This window comes from Ahaetulla prasina, chromosome 6, assembly GCF_028640845.1.
Source record: "Ahaetulla prasina isolate Xishuangbanna chromosome 6, ASM2864084v1, whole genome shotgun sequence".
In the NCBI taxonomy this organism is placed as follows: domain Eukaryota; kingdom Metazoa; phylum Chordata; class Lepidosauria; order Squamata; family Colubridae; genus Ahaetulla; species Ahaetulla prasina.
The window spans coordinates 29,052,947-29,074,139 of NC_080544.1; the positions used below are offsets into that span (position 1 = coordinate 29,052,947).

General features: G+C 38.1%; 1 protein-coding gene across 1 annotated transcript in view; it reads left to right on the plus strand.

Annotated features, from left to right (window-relative positions):
• Positions 1-21,193, plus strand: part of PCDH15 (protocadherin related 15) — a 474,186-nt gene that overhangs the window by 251,297 nt on the left and 201,696 nt on the right. The window contains exons 14-15 of the mRNA XM_058188831.1: positions 10,160-10,353; positions 16,282-16,414. Of these exons, the coding sequence (XP_058044814.1) occupies positions 10,160-10,353; positions 16,282-16,414 (327 nt within the window). The remainder of the gene's footprint in view (positions 1-10,159; positions 10,354-16,281; positions 16,415-21,193) is intronic.

Consider the following 21,193-nt stretch of genomic DNA (forward strand, 5'->3'; position numbering starts at 1 on the left):
CTCTGCAAGGGTAGACTCGAGTATAAGCCGAGGGGGCCGCTTTTCAGCACAAAAAACGTGCTGAAAAACTCGGCTTATACTCGAGTATATACGGTATATATAAGCATAAGTATGAAGTAACTATATTATATATAAGCATATATATGAGTATAAGTATGAAATAACTATATAAATTGGATATAATGAAAGGAAACAGTAGGACAGGAATGGTAGGCACGTTTGTGCTCTTATGCACGCCCCTTAAAGACCTCTTAGGAATGGGGTGAGGTCAACAGTAGACAGTTTTTGGTTAAAGTATTGGGAATAGAATAGAATAGAATAGAATAGAATAGAATAGAATTTTTATTGGCCAAGTGTGATTGGACACACAAGGAATTTGTCTTGGTGCATATGTTCTCAGTGTACATAAAAGAAAAGATACGTTCATCAAGGTACAACATTTATAACACAATTGATGGTCAATATATCAATATAAATCATAAGGATTGCCAGCAACAAGTTTTAGTCATACAGTCATAAGTGGAAAGAGATTGGTGATGGGAACTATGAGACGATTAATAGTAGTGCAGATTGAGTACATAGTTTGACAGTGTTGATGGAATTATTTGTTTAGCAGAGTGATGGCCTTCGGGAAAAAACTGTTCTTGTGTCTAGTTGTTCTGGTGTGCAGTGCTCCATAGCGTCGTTTTGAGGGTAGGAGTTGAAACAGTTTATGTCCAGGATGCGAGGGGATTAATAAAGTTTTATATTATATATTATTTATATATTAAAGTTTTTATTAATAAAGTTTTGGGGATTTTGAGTCAATACCACAGAGTCTGGTAGTGTGTTCCAAGCATTAATAACTCTGTTACTGAAATCATATTTTCTGCAATCAAGATTGAAGCGGTTAACATTAAGTTTAAATCTATTTTTTGCTCTTGTATTGTTGTGATTGAAGCTGAAGTAATCCTCAACAGGAAGGACATTGCAATAGATGATTCTATGAGTTAAATATAGATCCTGTCGAAGGCGGTGGAGTTCTAAGTTTTGTAAACCCAAGATTTCAAGTCTGGTGGTATAAGGTATTTTGTTATATTCAGAGGAGTGGAGAACTCTTCTTGTAAAATATTTCTGGACACGTTCAATTGTATTGATGTTTGAAATGTAGTATGGGTTGCAGACAGATGAGCTGTATTCAAATATTGGTCTAGCAAATGTTTTATAAGCTCTGGTTAGTAGTGTAGTGTTTCTGGAGAAGAAGCTACGTAAGATTAGGTTAACAACTCTTAATGCCTTTTTTGCGATGTAGTTGCAGTGGGCTTTGGCACTTAGGTCATTGGATATGAAGACTCCAAGGTCTTTGACTGGGTGGGGGTCATCTGTAAGGTAATGTCCGTCGAGTTTGTATTTAGTTTTTGGATTCTTTTTTCCAATGTGTAAGACAGCATTTGCTGGTTGAGATTTAGAGTTTCCAGGTTTTAGACCATTCTGAAACAAAGTCAAGGTCTTTTTGAAGAGTAGCTGTATTATTGGTAGTGTTAAATAGTTTGACATCATCAGGGAAGAGAACACAATTACTTTTAATATAGTCACAGAGATCATTAATGTATAATATGAAGAGTGTTGGTCCAAGAACACTGCCTTGGGGAACGCCGCTATTGACAGGAACAGGATTTGATAGGGCATTGCCTATTTTGACCATTTGTTGTCTGTTGGACAGGAACGCTGTTATCCAATTGTGGAGGGGTCCGGAGATGCCATAGGATTTTAGTTTTAGGAGAAGTTTGTCGTGAGTCAAAAGCTTTACAGAAGTCTATGTAGATTGCATCTATTGTTTTGCCTTGATCAAGATTTGTAGTTCATATGTTTTTGCAGTGAAAAAGTTGTAAGTTACATGATAATTTTTTTTTGAAATCAAATTGTTTATTAGAGAGTAGATTGTTTGTTCCTAGGTGGAGGGTAATGGATTGGTTGATGATAGATTCCATAACTTTACAGGTGACACAGCATAGAGAGATAGGTTTGTAATTTTCAACTAAGCTGGGGTCTCCTTTTTTGAAGACAGGGATGAGTGTGGCTAGTGACCAAAGTTTGGGAAGGGAACTGGTCGTAAAGGCTTTTTCAAAGATTATGCTTAGGGGTTCTGCTATATTAGTGGAAAGCTTTTTTAAGAAGTATGCACATAGTCCATCAGGTCCAATAGATAGGGATAGTTTCAGTTTGCGAAGAGCTTTTTCAACATTTTCTTCAGTGAAATCTATATGTGTTAGGTAGTTTTTGGTGCGGTTGGGAAATTTCGGGTATGTGCCATTGCTGTTGGCAAAGACTGAGCCGAAGAATGTGTTAAAGAGGTTTGCTTTAACAGTTTCATCATTATTTTCTTTGCCGTTAGTTTTTTTTAGTGGTGGGATGGATCTCAAGTCATTAAGCTTGTTGATCACAAAATTATAAAAAGCACGATTAGAATTTGTGCGCAGAAGGTCTTCTTCTTGTTTGGTGTGGTAATTTGTGCATTCAATTTTTATTTGGTTGCATATATCTCTGTAGCGGTTTTTGAAATTAGCTACATGTCCCTTTTTGTTTTTTCTCCAAAGGGATTTTTTTTTTGATTGAAGCTTTTTTAATGATATGGGTAATTTGTTTTTCCTGATTTTACAGTCTTAAAATATATCCATTCATTTTCACCTCTTCCCCAAACATTCTATCAATCTCCACTAATTCATCTATTTGGTCTGTGTTTTGTCTTTTTTATATAACTTGCATCTATTCACTGCATTTACCCTGTCTAAAAGGCTGTTGCTAGCCGAATGCAATTAAAACAAGATTATCGCCGAATCTTCGTTAACAAAATTTATTAAAAGAGTGAAAGTAAGAGACAAGATTATTGAATTCTAAGTAACTGTAGTACCTTTACTTCAGAATCCATTTTTTTTCCATGTTCATTTAAAAAAGTCAAATAAATAAGATTGAAAACTTCATCAGTTTCTTCCTAGTAGCATTCTTGAGAACTGGTGAAAATGGCAGCTATCCCAATTAATGTTTCTCTAATGTCATGCCTTATACATTTATCTGTAATGATGTTTCTTTGGGTGAGTGTCTGTGTGTGATATAATTAGTATATAATTATATAATTCATTTCAATTTTGACTTTCAATGTTTCGTATTAATTTGATGTCTAATGCCCATCACAGCTCAATCAATCATTATATTGAATTACAAAAGTAATAAATTGACTGACCTTAGTTGCATCCATGCCATATGAAGCATTCTTGCTGGTGGTAAGAATATAATACTGGTAAGTTATGGCACATTTTGTTTAAAATTCCATAAGGATAACCAGAGCCCATTTTGACCCTGAGCATACGGAATTCTATTTTGTGCAACTAAGGCAGGGGTGAAATGCTCCTGGCTCTGACTGGATTTTGCGATCCGGTTGTGATCGTGGCCTGTGGTTTGGCGATCCGGTAGCAATCACTGAACCACCGTCAACACCCGCCTCCCAGGTGTCATTATTTCCTGGTTTTACCTTCTGTGCATGCGCTGAAGGTTTTGCACATGCGCAGAAGGTCTGCACACAGCATGTGGACTTCCGAGCCGGTAAGGAAGGTAAGTAGATTTCACCCCTGAACTAAGATGACTAGTTGGAAAGACTACTTTGCGTACTAACTAACTGTTTCCTATGTCTCTCCAACTAAGAAGATCCTGCAGTGTCTTGACACTTCCAGGGTACAGTATTAATCAGTTGTAACACTCAAGAAAATTATATTTAAACCAATCATCTATTCAAGATACAATGTTAATAAGTTTTATATTAAAGGAAGGGAGAAGCTGAGACCTAACTAGATTATAGATTGGTTGAAAATTAACCTTGCACATTTATTTTTGAATGACCTCTACCTTAATATTTTATGTTTTAAGATTTTTTTTGTAGGAAAACACTATTCTGATTTATTTTCTTTTAGTGTTTTTAATAGAGAAAGAAGGATTCTTCCAATTATGAAACAACTTCAAGTATCAGATACAAGAGAAAATAGGAGGATGTCTATATCAGAGAGCAAATTTGATGTCATATTTTGAAATGCTGTTAACAAAACCTGTTAATAAAAACTGAGGGCACTAAGACAAAGATGTTACCAATTTATATTTGCTTTGAATAAGAAAAAAATATGTAAGAAAAAACAGAAATAGTAATGTATAGCTGTCTTGTTGAACCACCATAATCCAAATCTTTAATGTAGTATTTAAATGTACCCCTCCGGATTGAATTGATGTTCAATGAATCAATTTTTCATACTGAAAGTTGTTCTCTGAGTTACAGAAAATCACTGGTTTGTTTGAGAGCAACAATATGCCACTACAAGGTACTTAGAGGGGAAAAATAAAAACAAATACAAATTCAAAATTATTTCAACCAGGTTTTGTCATTTCAAAGATTTTTCTGATAAATAGAAAAATAGACATGGAAGGATTATGGGACATATGTCCCTTTTAAATTTCATGTGAATATATGTCTCAGTACTGTCACTTGATCAAATGGTTTTCTCTTGATAACCTCCCTACATTCACCCATACGTTCTATATTTAAAAAGTTTATAATCGTTATTGGCTGTCTGATCATGATAAATTTTCAGATCATATAATAATAAACGTGTGAGTCATCCCAGCATTGCCAGCTATTCATAGTGTTTGTACTATTTATATAGACTCTTAAGTAGATTTAAAGAGATAATCCAAGCACTTTCAAGCTGATTCTCTAGATAGCTATTGCTTTTCCCAAATTCAGACCTGACTGCCCTTTAAAATCCTCTCTTTGTGTAATTAAAATTGAACAAATTTGGATTTCGAGACTGATGAAAACTGTTAGCTACTTATTTCTCTGAATGAAAAAATGGCCATGAAAGGATCTATTATACGGGTTTGATTTCTTCATTAATTGACTGGCTACAGCCAATTGAACTCTAGGTCTCTCCCTTTCTCAATGATATCTTAATCATAATTTTCAGAACTCTAATAATGAATTTTATAGTTCATTAAATAGTTTCTCCTTTTAGGGTTTTTTTTAAGTCTTCTGGTTATGGGGATTATTTTTTCTTTAGCATCTCTGTACAGTACAGCTTCTTTAGGAATAGAAGTAGAAATAAATTATGGTTTTGAAAATGAACAATAAAAATAAATGCTATGGTCTATCCACAACTTCTGTACTTTATTCTTGATCTATTTTTTTGCTTGCTATTTCTTGATACATTTCTGGTCCTTTCCAACTAATCTCCTCTTTGCCTTCATTTCCCTTTTTCAATAAAATGAACACAGCATAATTCCTAATTAGAAAGAAAAATATTTTAAATCTGGGTCACGGTTCCTTCTATTATAGAGGAATTGTCTAACCCTACCAATGGAAATAGAGATTAAGTTTAAGAAGATTGGCATATAACTGCACTACATTAGTACCTCAGTACTCATTGTTAATTGGTTCTGGGAGGTGCAATGAGTACCAAAAACAATAAGTACCAAACAAATTATGAAGATTAATGTAGCGAGTAACAAGGCAGCCAACAAGTTCTAGCTTATGTGTTTAGCATGAAATAAACGATGAGAACCGGAACAAAATTTTCATGTCAAAATGTGTTGAGTACCAAATTCAATTAGTTTCAAAGCCATTGAGTACCAAGATACCACTGTATTAAATAATAACCTGTATTTTCTCTGTATGTGTCCATGTGTTATTTTTCTTCCTTAACAGTCTATATTTTTGTAGCTGTATTCTAATGAAAATTAAATGTAATACATATTCTGGGATAGAAGAATCTGCAGAAAATAATAAATGGAAATTAAAATTGAAGTCCTAGATGACAAAATGGATAACGGGGTTAATTTTATTGATATTAAGCTGGTCACAACTGCATTGCATCGTAGCCTCATATGTTTTAGAACATTTAATTCAAAAGGAATTATATTATTGAGTTTGGTTTTGTTGTTTTTGTTCTTGTTATTCTGTTTTAGCTTGAAAGGTAGCTAGACCTAGTTTAACACAATGTCACATTGTTTGAACCATCTTGAATAATTGCTACAGTAGAAATGTGAGATATAAATCAAACGAATATATAAAAAAACACTTGGGATTTCTCCCAAGATTTTGACAAAAGTTGTCAGCTGTCACAAATAATGTATATCCAAGTGTTTTCAGAATACACATAGTGCTTCATAGCAATGGTCTGGATTTCACACTTATATAACCTTACTTCAGACAGCCGTAAAATATGCATAGTGTTCTCTTCATTTTTTTTTTAAATGAACAAAATTCAGTTGATCTGACATGAAGTTTTCAAAGTCTAACTGTCAATGGAGATTCTCAGTCATTCAGGTCATGGTTGTCTCAAAGGTGTTTTTTTTTTCCCAAGAGGCAACTGGACTTTCTTGTTTTTCTTTGAAGACATTTCACTTCTCATCCAAGAAGCTCCTTCAGCTCTGACTGGATGTTGGGGAATGGCAGGATTAGTATTCCTTTCAGACAGCTGGAACTGCTTTCCACATTTTGGACAGAGAGGACCGCTGGTTTGAAAGAGGTCATCTATTGAATAGCCTTCTCTCAACAGAGGGGGTGGGATACGACATCATCATAATATCATAAGTTTCATATTGTCTATTGAGATTTTTAGTCATCCAGGTCATGGTTGTCTCAAAGGTGCTTTTTCAAGAGGCAACTGGACTTTCTTGTTTTTCTTTGAAGGCATTTCACTTCTCATCCAAGAAGCTTCTTCAGCTCTGACTGGATGGTGAGGAATGGAAGGATTTATATTCCTTGCAGACAGCTGGAACTGCTGTCCACATTTTGGACATAGAGGACCGCTAGTTTGAAAGAGGGGTCTAAGAGGCCATCTATGTCAAAATTTGAACAGCCTTCTCTCAACAGAGGTGGAGGGATATGACATCATCTATCTCCGATCTACAACACAGTCCTTTTAGCAATTCCAAGAAAGCTCTACACCCATTTACACTATTCAGGTGACCCTGATGAGACAGATAAACCTCCAAGTGGCCTCAATGACTCTGTAAAAGAATGCAAATGACCAGCTTTTTTACAAGGAGTATAAATCCTTCCATTCCCCACCATCCAGTCAGAACTGAAGCTCATCTTGGATGAGAAGCGAAACGTCTTCAAATAAAACACGAAAGTGCAGTTGTCTCTTGAAAAAAAGCATCTTTGAATTTTCAAAGTCTAATTGGTATATAAAAAATTAGTGACAAACAGAATGCACAAAATTGGGTTTTACAACTTCTGGTTGTATTTATATTATCTTCAGTCTCGTGGCCTTCTTAAGTGAGTGAAGACTGGCTGTACCCTTCAGGGAAGACCACATTTTAACACCATGTGGACACAAATGCTCAATCCTAATTGCACAATGGACAGTTTCACAAAAAGAATGCTTCTTACATAAATAGCCTTGCTAGAGAAATGTGCTTTAACCTTATAAAAAAACTCTTGGATTACCTAAATTCTCCAGTTCTCATATATTGTTGTTTTTGTCTAAAATTCCACGACTGTTTTAGACTCCACATGATATTTATTGGGAGGGTCTTCAATTTTATGAGGCACCAAGAAAACCTTGACTCTTGATAACAATGGAAAAGTGCTTAATAAAATAGTCACATATTTAATCCTTTGGTCATAAAAATATGTCTTCATCCTCATTCTTTTAATACTATATTTATTCTGTTCTCCCATTTAAGTATATAACGGAAACCAGACCTGATGTCACAGATTTCTCATAGATTTCTTTCATGCCTTTTTATTTTTTTTTTATTTATCAAATTTAAAAACTACCCATCTCCCTCCCCCACAGAGAGACTCTGGATGGTGTTCTGCCCCTACTTTTCCTCCATTCTTAATGGCAGTGGCCAAGAGAAAATCATCATCCCACATCAAATGGAGTCTGAATGAATAATTGAGGCAGTTTATAAATATTGCAGATCAATAAATAATCTCTTGCTCCATATTAAGTGTAAGGCTGAGACCACAAACAAATGAAGAACCCATCTGCAGGAGCTATGTACATTTTGTGATGGCAGACCCCAATAATTTATTAATCCAAAGGTGTCAGCTACACTGTTCCATGCCAATTTTCACAACATGATTCAAATAGCTAAAATAAATATATGCTAATAGCGAATGACGCTGAGAAATGGTCTTATTGAAGTGTAGTAGCTGGAAAGCAAAACTGCCTAAGCAAAACAACTGCAAGTTTCAATTTATATCAGCAGGAAATAATCACGTTAGGCATTTGGGAATGAGACCAATTTGCCCGAACTTTTTAGTTCATGACAGATATTGAACTATAAGAGTCAAGATATCTTATTAGCTTTTCCATGTTTTGGCCAAGAAAATCTCTGGTAATGAGAGCTCTGTCCGGCTGAACTAACCTTTGTTTAAAAATGACAGTAACAAATGAAATGTGGCATTACTATAAAAGACACAGTATTGTTAAAGACAGGATGCAATGTAAGTTTCCTAGAGCTTTCTTTCGCACCAAGCAAAATCGGACTTTTCTTGAGCGGTAAGCGAACAGATCCATCACTGTCAAGTTTTGAGTACCGTTTATTTTTAGGGAACAAAATTACCGCTCTTGTATGACATATACAGAGAGAGAAGAAAGGATCCTTGTTTTAACTGCTTTTAGAGATTCGGGAATGTCCAGGATCATATAAACCAGCGCCTATCTACTAAAGACACCTGCAATTCGTACATTCAGAATCATAGGGCAGTATGACAGTTCTGTGAGTTTAATGCTCCCTTTCAGACAGATTTTTGCCCCCCTCCAAATGTTATTCAGATAACTTCGACCGTTTCAAAGCATGCTCGTTTGTAAATTTAATTAACTTCGTTAATTTAGGTATTTGTAATTCTACCAGTTTTTCTTTTCATGTTGTCACAATAAAACTTGGCCTGGTTCCTAGCATGTAATTAAATGGTTAGGACTGGTATTTTTTTATTTTTTTTATTGTGAAAGGCTTTGATTTATCTTCTTCTCCGCATCCCCTGAACTGGAGAAGGCCTATTATAACACTTTTCAAAGAAGCCTTCAATCTTTATTAATAGCATTAATTTAGGAGTTCAGCAACTATGCGCATTTCGGCAAAGAAATGTTTACATGATTAAAATAACATTTTCACAATTTTAGCAAGAAAAAGGCACCTCGTTGAGTTGAGTACTTTAAGACTGCAGCTGATGCTGTCAGCCATTCAAAAGATAAGTTTTTGTTTTGAAGGAAGTCCTACTGTGCTTAATTGGTTTTACTCCTTAGTAAATGAGTTTACAGCTACATCTTTAAAGTAATTATTCTCAATAGAAACCACAGCATGCCTGTGGCTGTTAATCATTCAGGCATAACTTACATACAGAAGCCATGGAGGGAAAATCCCACTCATCATTGTCCTCTCGAACAAGAAAAGATGGGCAAGTGTGAACATATTTGATGAACAGGTCGATGCATATTAATTTAACCACTGAGATGTTTCAGTTCTGAATGACTGGCCCAAGCTGGATCCTGTTCCTCTGAGATAATTATTACTGTTGGTGGCATTATTGACTAGTCGCTAGTGAATAGTATATTTTTTTCAGTTCTATCCATTTTTTGCAATTGTCTCCATCCTTTCAACTCAGTCCATTCCAATGCTTATGAGGACAATCTTTTTCAACCTGCTTTGCTTTTTAATTTTTAATTACGTATCTTTTATTTTAATATTTAGCTGCCTTAAATACCTCCAGATTTTTTTAAAAATAGTGTAAAATGGTAATAAATGCTGATGTCCTGGGGCAAAGACATCTCTAAATATAACTCAGTAATCACAATTCTGGGTTAACTAATGCTTTTCTTTTCTTATAATAGTGTTTCTTAACCTTGGCTACTTGAAGAAGGGTGGACTTCAACTCCCAGAATTCATCAGCTAATATGGCTGACCGAAGAATTCTGGGAGTTGAAGTCCACCTATCATCAAGTGGCCAAGGTTGAGAAACACTATGTTATATTATTTGTTTATATTCTATGCTGCAGTTTTTATATCATTTAGTAACATCTGATTGTTTAGGTCTGATATCATAGGATATGCCATAAGCTCCCTTTGATGTACTCTTCTTGTGGCACAATAATAAACCTTGAATGTTGATTCTTTTCAACTGCAGCTTACTGCCATGGATGCAGATGAAGGTCCAAATGGACAGATTAGATATGAAATCTTGGCTGGTGACCAGGGAGACTTCATAATCAACGATAAGACAGGCCTTATCACCATTGCACCAGGAATTACACTGGTAGTAGGTCGGTCCTATGCCCTCACAGTCAAAGCATCTGACAGGGCTCCACTGGCACAGAAGAGGTAAGTCATACCTGACTTTATTCCTTTAGCTATCCAAGCTGAGAAATTAGCTTTTCAACTCTGTAAAGAAGTATGAAGTCAAGGTGAATAATTTGGTGGCCAAGCATTTTACTCTTGCTGATATTTATTTATTTATATGTCACGTTTCTGAACTGTCCATCTCCCTTAAAGAAGGAGTTTGGACTGTGTTTAATAAAACAATGTATAAAAATAAGATGTTAGGGTTCACATTTCAGAATTAAAATTTTTAAAATTATATAAAAAAGGCAAACATAATTAAACCCTATTTAAAAGATTAATTTACAATGGCATAAGACGGGCTCTCATGCAGTGATGGGATTCAAATAATTTAACAACTGGTTCTCTGCCCTAATGATTTCTTCCAACAACTAGTTCAACAAACTGCTCAGAAAGGTAACAACCGGTTCTCCCGAAGTGGTGCGAACTGGCTGAATCCCATCACTGCTCTAATGACACCAACCAACCCCACAACTACATGTTCTCTTGGATTCCCCATGCAAGGCTCTCTATCCGGCTCTCCGGAATGGAGAGTTGGTCTCTGACAGAAAGCCACTTGAAGAGACTAGAAACACTTGCAGCCGGCTTTTATATTTATAAGTTGGGTTGACAAGATCAGAAATGAGAAGGTGATAAGCCACCTGGGAAAGCCAAGGGAAATCATCAAACCATAAAAAAGCGAAATTTAGTATATTTTGGACATGTGATGCGGCACCCAGAAAAATATGATTATACTTCACTTAATCCTCCAAGGAAAGATTGAAGGCAAATGAGGTCCAGGCAGAAGAAGAACATCATGGTTTCAAAATATAAGGGACTGGTTTGGACAAAACTCAGCAGCACTTTTTCGTGTTGATAAAAATAGGATTGCCAACATGATTGCCAATGTCCGATGACGAATATGGCACAAGAAGAAGAATTTATTTATTTATTTATTTATTTATTTATTTATTTAGATTTTTATACCGCCCTTCTCCCGAAGGACTCAGGGCGGTGTACAGCCAAATTATAAAAAACAACACAATGTACAATTAAAACAAAAACTTAAAACAAGCGTAATCCATAAATGGCCGAAATTTAAAACAAACAAATTTAAAACCCTTAAAATTTATAAATAATAACCCTGATTAAAATTGTTTAGAATTAAAAATTTAAGCCAGTCCCGCTTGAATAAACAGATGCGTTTTCAGCTCACGGCGAAAGGTCTGAAGGTCGGGTAATTGGCGCAAACCAGGGGGAAGTTCGTTCCAAAGGGTAGGAGCTCCTACAGAGAAGGCCCTTCCCCTGGGGAGCCGCCAGCCGACATTGCTTGGCAGATGGCACCCTGAGAAGACCCTCTCTGTGTGAGCGTACAGGTCGGTGGGAGGCATAAGGTAACTGCAGGCGGTCCCGTAAGTACCCGGGCCCTAAGCCATGGAGCGCTTTAAAGGTGGTAACCAAAACCTTAAAGCGCACCCGAAAGACCACAGGAAGCCAGTGCAGACTGCGCAGGAGCGGTGTTACGTGGGAGCAACGTGAGGCTCCTTCAATCATAGAAGATGTTTAAAATGACGCAGCTGCCAGTCTATTCCCCTCCAATAAACCCCACTCCCCATTAGCAGGGAGAGCTGGGGGGGGAAGGGCCAGGAGACGGCAGATCTTAACATAAATTGGCCGAAATAGGGCCAGTCCCGGACAGCAAACACACGCTGTCCCAGGGCCCTTGCCAGATCTTAAAGCAAGCCTGGAATGGCAGTCACGACCCTCTAAAACCCCCATCCAAGCTCCAGAGTCTAGGGGGGAGTCTAAAACTCCAAGTCCAAATCCCCATCCAAGCTCCAGAGTCCAGGGGGAGTCCGGGGGGGGATTTCCATGCATTGTGCGCCATTATGAAACACCATCGCACACACAAACCACCGAGGCAGAAATAGACGGCCCAAAACAGCCCTAACCAGTCCAGATGGAATTCCAAGGGGGGGGGGAGATGGAAAAAAGCCTACTGCAACCACTGCCACGGATAGCTCAGGCATCATATACCACCCAACAAGACGTCTTCGTCCTCATGGCAATGGCCGCGGGCCGCCACCCCCCCCACTCTGTAGGGACCCATGAGTCTTACGTTCGTATATCCGTTGCTTAGCTAAGGCCCTTCCTTAAATCAAAGGCTAGGCCGGGGCTGCCATTGCTGTAATCAAGGCAACTTAAGGCTAAGCCGGGGCTCCTGTGTCCTGTATTCATTGTTGGAATCGAAGATCAAAACGACCCTCGTCCAAACCGTCGCCTTCAGAGATCGAAAAGGAGGCCGGAGAATCGCCTTCAGAGATCGAAGAAGAGGCCCTAGGATCGCCGAAAATAGGCCAGGAGAGAAGAACGCTGCCCGGGAGAGGAGCGGAAAGTAAGCCGGAAGATAAGCCGGAGCTCCAATTGCCCCGCCCCATCCAGCTGCCGCCATTCCACCGCCCGTTCCACCGACTTAGTTCCTGGCCCGGCATTCAGCAACCGCGGACTCCATGAGGGCGAAAAGCCCCTCACGCGGTTGCTAAGCAGTTCACCTATCCGGCCAGGCAAACCAGGGTGGCTAGATTGTCAGTAGCCGCCACAGCGATCGGGACATCTCCGTCAAGGCCCGCTCCGAGAGATCGTCAAACATCCATCATGGACATGCGCAGAAGGAAAAAAAAAATTGAAAAAAATTGAATTTACTGGATCTTACTCCCAGGTAAGGATATTTAGGACTGCAACCTTTCTTTTTGCTTATTTCAACCTGGATCACAAAGGAAATGAAATTATACCCAGTGCATACCTATCTCTATGCAGTAAGTTCAGTGGATCAAAAATGGTTTGACGTTTCTAAAAAAAAAAAAAAAGTCAACTCTTGTTTGTTTAGCCCGTTAAGTGTCAGCCTAAAGGTCAATGATTCGAGTGTGTTAATTTTGCTTCACCCATATGAATGACTGTCAGCTTAAGGGACTGAGAAGGAGAGAAAGGAAGAGAGAAGCTTAAAGCAATGAAAGCACAACTAGCAACTGCTTCTGTAAATTGCCATATATCATTTAACGGTAATATCTCCGACTATCCTGGAACTGAAAGGATCACTGAGCTGAAGATAATTTTTTTCTCCCCAGGCAGTGCATTCTTATGACATCCCTTAACTCAATTTGGAACACAAATTGCAAGCTATGCAAATAATGGACAAAGAATCATATGTGTTCCAATGAAATCCACACTGGAACCAGCAACCTTATTCAGTTCCTAATTTCTGACATGTTAGACCTGGGAAGCATAGAGTAGAAAAGCATGATATTTTTTTTTCTTAAACCAAGTATGGAGAAGAAACATAATGAGTGATTCAAAAATATACAGCATACAGTTAAACAGAAAAGGTTTAATTTTGCATACAGATTATAGCTTGGAGGGAAATCCTCGTGAATGTCAATATATTTCACAGAACAAAACTTAAAATATACCATGGTTATGTACATAATTATATATACAGATTATTCTAACATTTAATATGACTCACATATCCATGCTGCGCTATTCAAATCAGTGGTGGGTTTCAAAAAATTTTACTACTGGTTCTGTGGGTGTGGCTTGGTGGGCATGGCAGGGGAAGGATACTGTAAAATCTCCATTCCCATCTCACTCCAGGGGAAGGATACTGTAAAATCTCTATTCCCTCACCACTCTAGGGGAAGGATACTGCAAAATTCCCATTTCCTCCTGATCAGCTGGGACTGTGGAGGCAGAGAATAGATGGGGGTGGGGCCAGTCAGAATTTTTACTACCGGTTCTCTGAACTACTCAAAATTTCTGCTACTAGTTCTCCAGAACTGGTCATAACCTGCTGAAACCCACCTCTGATCCAAATGGAATGCATATGACATATTTTCTATATACAGTGGCAATATGATGACTCTTCTAGAAACCAAATAGGTTTTCTGGAAGCATTTTGGACAACGTCATGAAGGGTAACATATTTCTGCAACTCTTAAAAGCAGCTGTATCTTTTCTTGGAATCCTGTGTTTTTCTACTCTACAACCCTACTTTTTTTTTTTTGGCAAAAATATTTTTTAAAAAAGGAATTGGTCATATTTCCAAAAGCATGGAAAGACATGTATACATTGAGGAAAGAATTTAGAGGTCTTCAGTTCTGAACATTCTCAGTTTCTTTATCCTGTGAAATATCCGATAAAAGGAAAAGGAAAATGCAGCAAAATAAAAGAAATGTAAGCAACCCTTGGAAGTCCAAACCAGTGGTGAAATCCAGTTTTTTTTATTACCAGTTCCGTGGGCATGGCTTGGTGGGTGTGGTGTGACTTGACAGGGGAAGGATACTGCAAAATCCCCATTCCCTCCCCACTTCTGGGGGAAGGATATTGCAAATCTCCATTCCCACCTCACTCTGGGGCCAGCCTGAGGTGGTATTTGCCGGTTCTCCGAACTACTCAGAATTTCCGCTACCAGTTTTCCAGAACCTGTCAGAACCTGCTGGATTTCACCCCCGGTCCAAATCATATATTTTAATTGTAGGCTTAGCTAGACCTCTGGTGATCACATTATCTCTACCTCTTTCATTCATCTCTATCTTTCTCCAGTATATGGAAGCAACAAAACATTTCCTCCTTCGTAGAAATACTTCCATTGGCTTTTGATATGCAACATAGTCCATATAATCCTAGACCTGATTGGAAAGTTGAATATATAGGATCACATTTAACTAGAAAGACGCTTTCTCTCTTCTACCCTGCATAATTTTCTCACAATCGTTTCCACAATGTTTGTGGCAACAACATTTTTTCCCTTACATTCTCCCAAAGAACTCTAGCTTCACAAAAAAGATGGAGACTGCAGCTGTGCTATTCCTCTCCTTATGGTGAACTTTCTTTAAGTCGAGCTATTGCCCCAATTTCTCTGCCTCAAAATAAATAGATCAAGAATGTGATGGGGCTTTTCATGTACAGTTATATAATTATTTAGCTTCTCCTTTATGGAAGTCTACTAAATTTGGGGATTTTGGATATGGATGGAGATAGAGATTTGATCCAACATATGTGATCTCATTTTGCTACTGTCTGCACCCTGAATAACATAGAAATAAAACAGAATTACTGACATAATGAACATATGTGGAAATCTATAAAGTGGACAATCCAAATGTAATACTTAAATGCCAATGGCTTTAAATTATTGTTAGAAGAATATAAAGCAATTTGGATGCATATTTACATTTTGGCTTATCACCAGCCATGTAGCATTGTAAACGTCTTAAAGTCAAATATATCTTCATACCTATAAGGATTAGATAGTTTAATTGTACACTATTCCTAAAGAGTCAGAATAAACCCAGACTGTACAAACTCTATTGAGCTTAGATTTTTTTCTTGTTGCCTAAATTAGAAAGTTGATTTTTTTAAAAATTGCTCATGCAATTTTTAATAGCAGATTTCAAAAATCAATATAATATTTGATATCTTTTGATTTTTTTTAAAATAAAAATAAATATATTTCCCTCAAAGTGATCTAATCAAAGGACTGAGTTCATAAATAGGTTTATTTGAGCATCCCCCCCAAAAAAAGGTTTATTTTTGAGAAAGTGTTACGATTATTAAGAGCATACTGCACATTATTTTAATCCCCACTGAGATAGCTTTCATATTATTACTTAGAGCTTAAAGCTTGGTAGGAAATTAACATTTTCTTAAGGCCCTTGCAGTCTCTTCAGTGCAGAAAAGGCTCTTCTCAGTTTTAATGGGAATGGAAACAGCTTTACCCATTTATCAGGACTACCACACAAATTAGAAGCTGCTGGATTGGGCCTCTTCTCTTTGTTTAGACACCCTGAATGCTTAATGTGTTATAAAATTTAGAGTTTGATAGAGGGAAAGTGTTACAATTTGATTTTGACTGAATTCTGTTTGTCATTTCAGGAGTTCCATCACTACTGTTTACATTGAGGTACTTCCTCCTAACAATCAAAGTCCACCTCGCTTCCCTCAACAGATGTACAGTCTTGAACTCAGTGAGGCCATGCGAATTGGTGCCATTTTGCTAAATTTGCAGGTACAGAATGCTTCAATGTAAGCATTTACAAAGCTCTTTCTGTTTACGCGTATGAGTTGAATCGTTTGTAAATTACTTCCAATTTTTCTTGGGCAACTTTTGCATTATAGATTGTCAAACTCTCAGAAATTCAACACTTTCCCCAATTTGGTTTATAAAGTAATCCATGCATATTGCTACAGGGCCTGTCTGACGCTGATGAGATGAATAAGCACCTAAGAGTTTAATTTTGCTCCGATGAAATAGCAAGCACTCCATAACACAGGCATCCAGTATTCTCTTATCTTTGATTTCATGTGATAGAATTCTATGGATCAGTTACCTTTTCAGGCAAAACACATTCATCACTGCAAATCTTATTGAGGAACCCTTGCAAGTTTTTTGGAGTCCAAACCTGCTGTTTTGCAGTATGTGTAATAACACTCATCCATCATATCATAGAGATCTTTTGGATCATTATGGAAAACTATTGAAACCAGTGAGATATCTCTATAGATAATGGGCCATGTTCTGCATTTTTTCAACTCTTTATGTTTAGTAGTAGAAAGTGTGCTTTGCATGTAAGCTTCAAGGTTACATTTCTACTATTTCTAAAAAGGGCAGAAGAAGTTGTACATAATAAAGCTGCGCTAGTCAGCTTGTATTGATCAATGTCTTGACCCAGCATAGGATAACTTGTGTTATTTCATTTTAAGTTCTTAGAACAGCAAATACGATAGTTGCCCTCATGCTGTTCCTAACACTAACTTGAACGTTTCAGAATTAAAGGGGGGGAAATGTTCTGCTTTCAACCATTATCACACAAAAGATTCTTACACTGAAAAGAAAGGAAAATATACCAAGAAAATTAACATTTCATTCATTAGGGCACCCTAGGGCCACGGCCCACTAGTGGACCATGAGGGGTTTTCAACCGGGACACAAAAATGGACAGCGAACCTGTGAGCCATATGCACATGCTCAATTTAAGTGAGCAGCAGGGGTGTGTGTATGTTGCTCACACAAGTATTTATTTATTTATTTATTTATTGAATTTTTATACCGCCCTTCTCCCGAAGGACTCAGGGCGGTGTACAGCCAAAGTAAAATACAAAATATATACAATTAAAACATATTTAAAATGGACCAAATTAGTAGACGGCTGACAAATTAAAATAAATTTAAAATTTAAAAATTAAAATTTAAAATTTAAAATATAGATTAAAACCCCCAATAAAATCAACCAATTCATGCCAGTCCCACTTGAGTAAATAGATATGTTTTTAGTTCACGACGGAAGGTCCGAAGATCAGGCACCTGACGTATGCCAGGGGGAAGTTCATTCCAGAGCGTCGGAGCTCCCACAGAGAAGGCCCTACTCCTGGGGGTCGCCAGCCGACATTGTTTGGCGGACGGCACCCTGAGGAGACCCTCTCTGTGAGAGCGTACGGGTCGGTGGGAGGCATAAGGTAACAGCAGGCGGTCTCGTAAGTACCCGGGTCCTAAGCCATGAAGCGCTTTAAAGGTGGTAACCAAAATCTTGAAGCGCACCCGAAAGACCACAGGAAGCCAGTGCAGACTGCGGAGCAGAGGTGTTACGCGGGAGCCTCGGGTGGCTCCCATTACTACTCGCGCAGCTGCATTCTGGACCAACTGCAGCCTCCGGGTGCACCTCAAGGGCAGCCCCATGTAGAGAGCATTGCAATAATCCGCAATGTAGATAATACGCAAGTAGAGCTGCACATGTGCGCATTTACCGGCTGCTCACACAGAATCATCCCCCCTTCTCTCTCCCCCACCCACCCACTGGCTCACAAAGTTGGAAACATTGGGGAACTCTGCATTAGGGCTTCTAGCTCAGGAAGCCCAACATTTCCAATGCAGTATATATGATAATTTTAGCCCATGCCACCATTTTCATGCCCAGAGGCCTAGTGCTTTTAACAAAATCATACTTTTTCATTACAGCCTTGTCATGCCTAAAAAAGTCGGGGCAGTTGAAATTTTACCTCAGAAAAGCGCAGAATCCCAACAAATGTTGTGCTTATATTGCAGCAGGCAACCTGCAGGGGCCAATTCTATGCACTTGGTTTGGTTTCAGTAATAGATTTCCTGACAGAAAAAGAACCTCCATCTCCTCAGGGTTTCAAACCATTTATGGCCTCTTCCTGCATCTGTACTTTTTGAAGCAGCCTTCTGGAAATAAATTCCAATGCTGGAAGTATTTTAACATGAAAATAAATGGATTGGAAGGGGTTCACCTGTGTTACTTCTGTTTCTCTGGGTTTGTTAGCTCTGTCGGAGACTATGTAGCTTGATCAGGATAACCGCCGGCAATCATGCTTAGGAGGCAGGAGATAATGATATAGCCAGAAGGATAGAATCAGTAAATTCAGTCTGATAATTTTCTTTCTTTCTATTTTTTTAACTTTATGGATCTCTTCCATCAAGCAACACTCACATTTTAACTGCATAATCTGGGGGCTCCAGAGACCACTCATGATGAAACTTGAGGGTCTTGTGTCCTGCAGTTCGACCACACAGATCATATACTAAAGCTTCCCTAACATAATAACAATCCCCAATATTTGCATTATTAGGCAAGATTTACTAAGAGCAAGTGGCTTATTTAAAGCAATCCAAATACAGCCAAGGAAGAACAAGGGATAGAAGGCAAAGTTCAAGCATATCTGGCAAACCTCAAAGACTGACTAATAATAGTTTAGTTATGGGTGAAGGATTCAGAAACTTCAGTGAGTATTTTTTCCATTCTTTAGCATAATAAAAAGAAGTCAATGCCCACCAATCTGTTTGTCGTCTCATTAAATTAAGGCTTCTGTTCTATCTATCTATCTATCTATCTATCTATCTATCTATCTATCTATCTATCTATCTATCTATCTATCTATCTATCTATCCAGTGGTGGGATTGAGGTAATTTAACAACTGGTTCTCTGGCTTAATGATTTCTTCCAACAACCAGTTTGCCAAACTGCTCAGAAAGTTAACAACTGGTTCTCCTGAAGTGGTGCGAACTGGCTGAATCCCACTACTGTATCTATCTATCTATCATCTTATGAGCCACGGTTGGCCCTGGCCCCATCTCTGCCTTCAACGCAGAGTCCTCATCCGAGCCTTCCCCAGCCTCCAGGACTGGCCCTTGTTCTTCCTCAGCCTCATTGCTGTCCAACTCCATTGCCAGCTCCGCAGGCTGCTGGCAGACCACAACAACAGTGGTGCATTGGTTAGAATGCAGTACTGCAGGATACTTCTGCTGACTGCTGGCTGACTGCAATTTGGCAGTTCGGATCTCACCAGGCTCAAGGTTGACTCAGCCTTCCATCCTTCTGAGGTCGGTAAAATGAGGACCCAAATTGTTGGGGCCAATATGCTGACTCTGTAAATCGCTTAGAGAGGGCTATAAAACACTGTGAAGCGGTATATAAGTCTAAGTGCTGTTGCTATCTACCTATCATCTATCTAGTTGAAAAATAAGAGTTGGAAGTTACCTTGGAGGTCTTCTCATCCAACCCCTTGCTCGAGCAGGAGACTCTGTACCACAATACTGGACAACCAAATGGCTGTCCAGTATTCTGAACTGCCCATCTCCCTCAAAGTGGGACTCTGGACAGTGTACAGTAAGGTATCAAAATATAAAAGAATATATAAAAAATAAAATGTTAGACTTAAAAATGTTTTAAAAATATAAAAATTAACAAGACAAGAATATTTAAACCCTGTTAGAATCTATGTGACAAAGGCAGAAGGAAGGTTGTCATAGGACCAACCAACCCCATTACTGTGGATCTTTGGGCTACCCACGCAAGGCTGCAGAGCAGTGGTGGATTGCTCCCGGTTCTGTCCGGTTCTATAGCACCAGTAGTAAAAGTGGCGGGAGGCTCCGCCCAACTGCCTGGACAGTATAATTGATGATCTGCACATGCACAGAAGCATGCGCGTGCCCATTGTGAACCAATAGTAAAGGTATGCAGAACCCATCCCTGCAGCAAAGTCATGTTAATCTTCTTCTGGAAGGTGAGGAGAGTGGAGGCTGTCTCACCTCCCAGGGAAGATTCTTCTGTAGACCAATTTCATTCTCTTCCTAGATCTAGACTGTCCTCCTTAAACCAGTTGAAGTTCTTTAACTGATGGAGTCAGCAACATACCTTACCACTCTAACTGGATGGGACAGGCCAGTGTGATGGGATCAAGAATAATGTTCAAGAAAAATTTGAATACAGTGTTTTAATGATGATACGCTTGGAAATTTGGAATAAAAATGTTCTTTGCTTAGGTTATTTGTTCGTATGACTGAGGTCACACAAATTTGTAACAAAGCACATTTAGATTATGTTTACAAACACTGATCTGGCTAAAATCAGTAATTTCAAAGCTATGTTCCTCTATTTGTCACATTGGATTCAGAGGATTTTATTTGAGAGTTGACACTTATTAGATTTCCATGCCAATGGTACTTTAATATGCTTAATTTTGACTGAAATGTGTTTTCTATTATTAAACAGATACAATTTGTTATTATCTTGCTTAATTAATGGTATTATCTAATCACTATTTTTTTCTAACCATCTGTTGCTTTGTAGGATTTTTGTGCTGCATATTTTAAGAAGCATATAAATAAGTGCTTGATTTAAATAAACATTGCTATCATTTATTTTGCTAGTTTGTTAAAAAAAAACAGTCATAAATATTCCCTTCTGCATCATTCTGAGAATAAAATGAAGAATATACTGCCTGTAAAAAAGGACCTTTTTTAAAAATAATCTCATTGTTGACTAAATC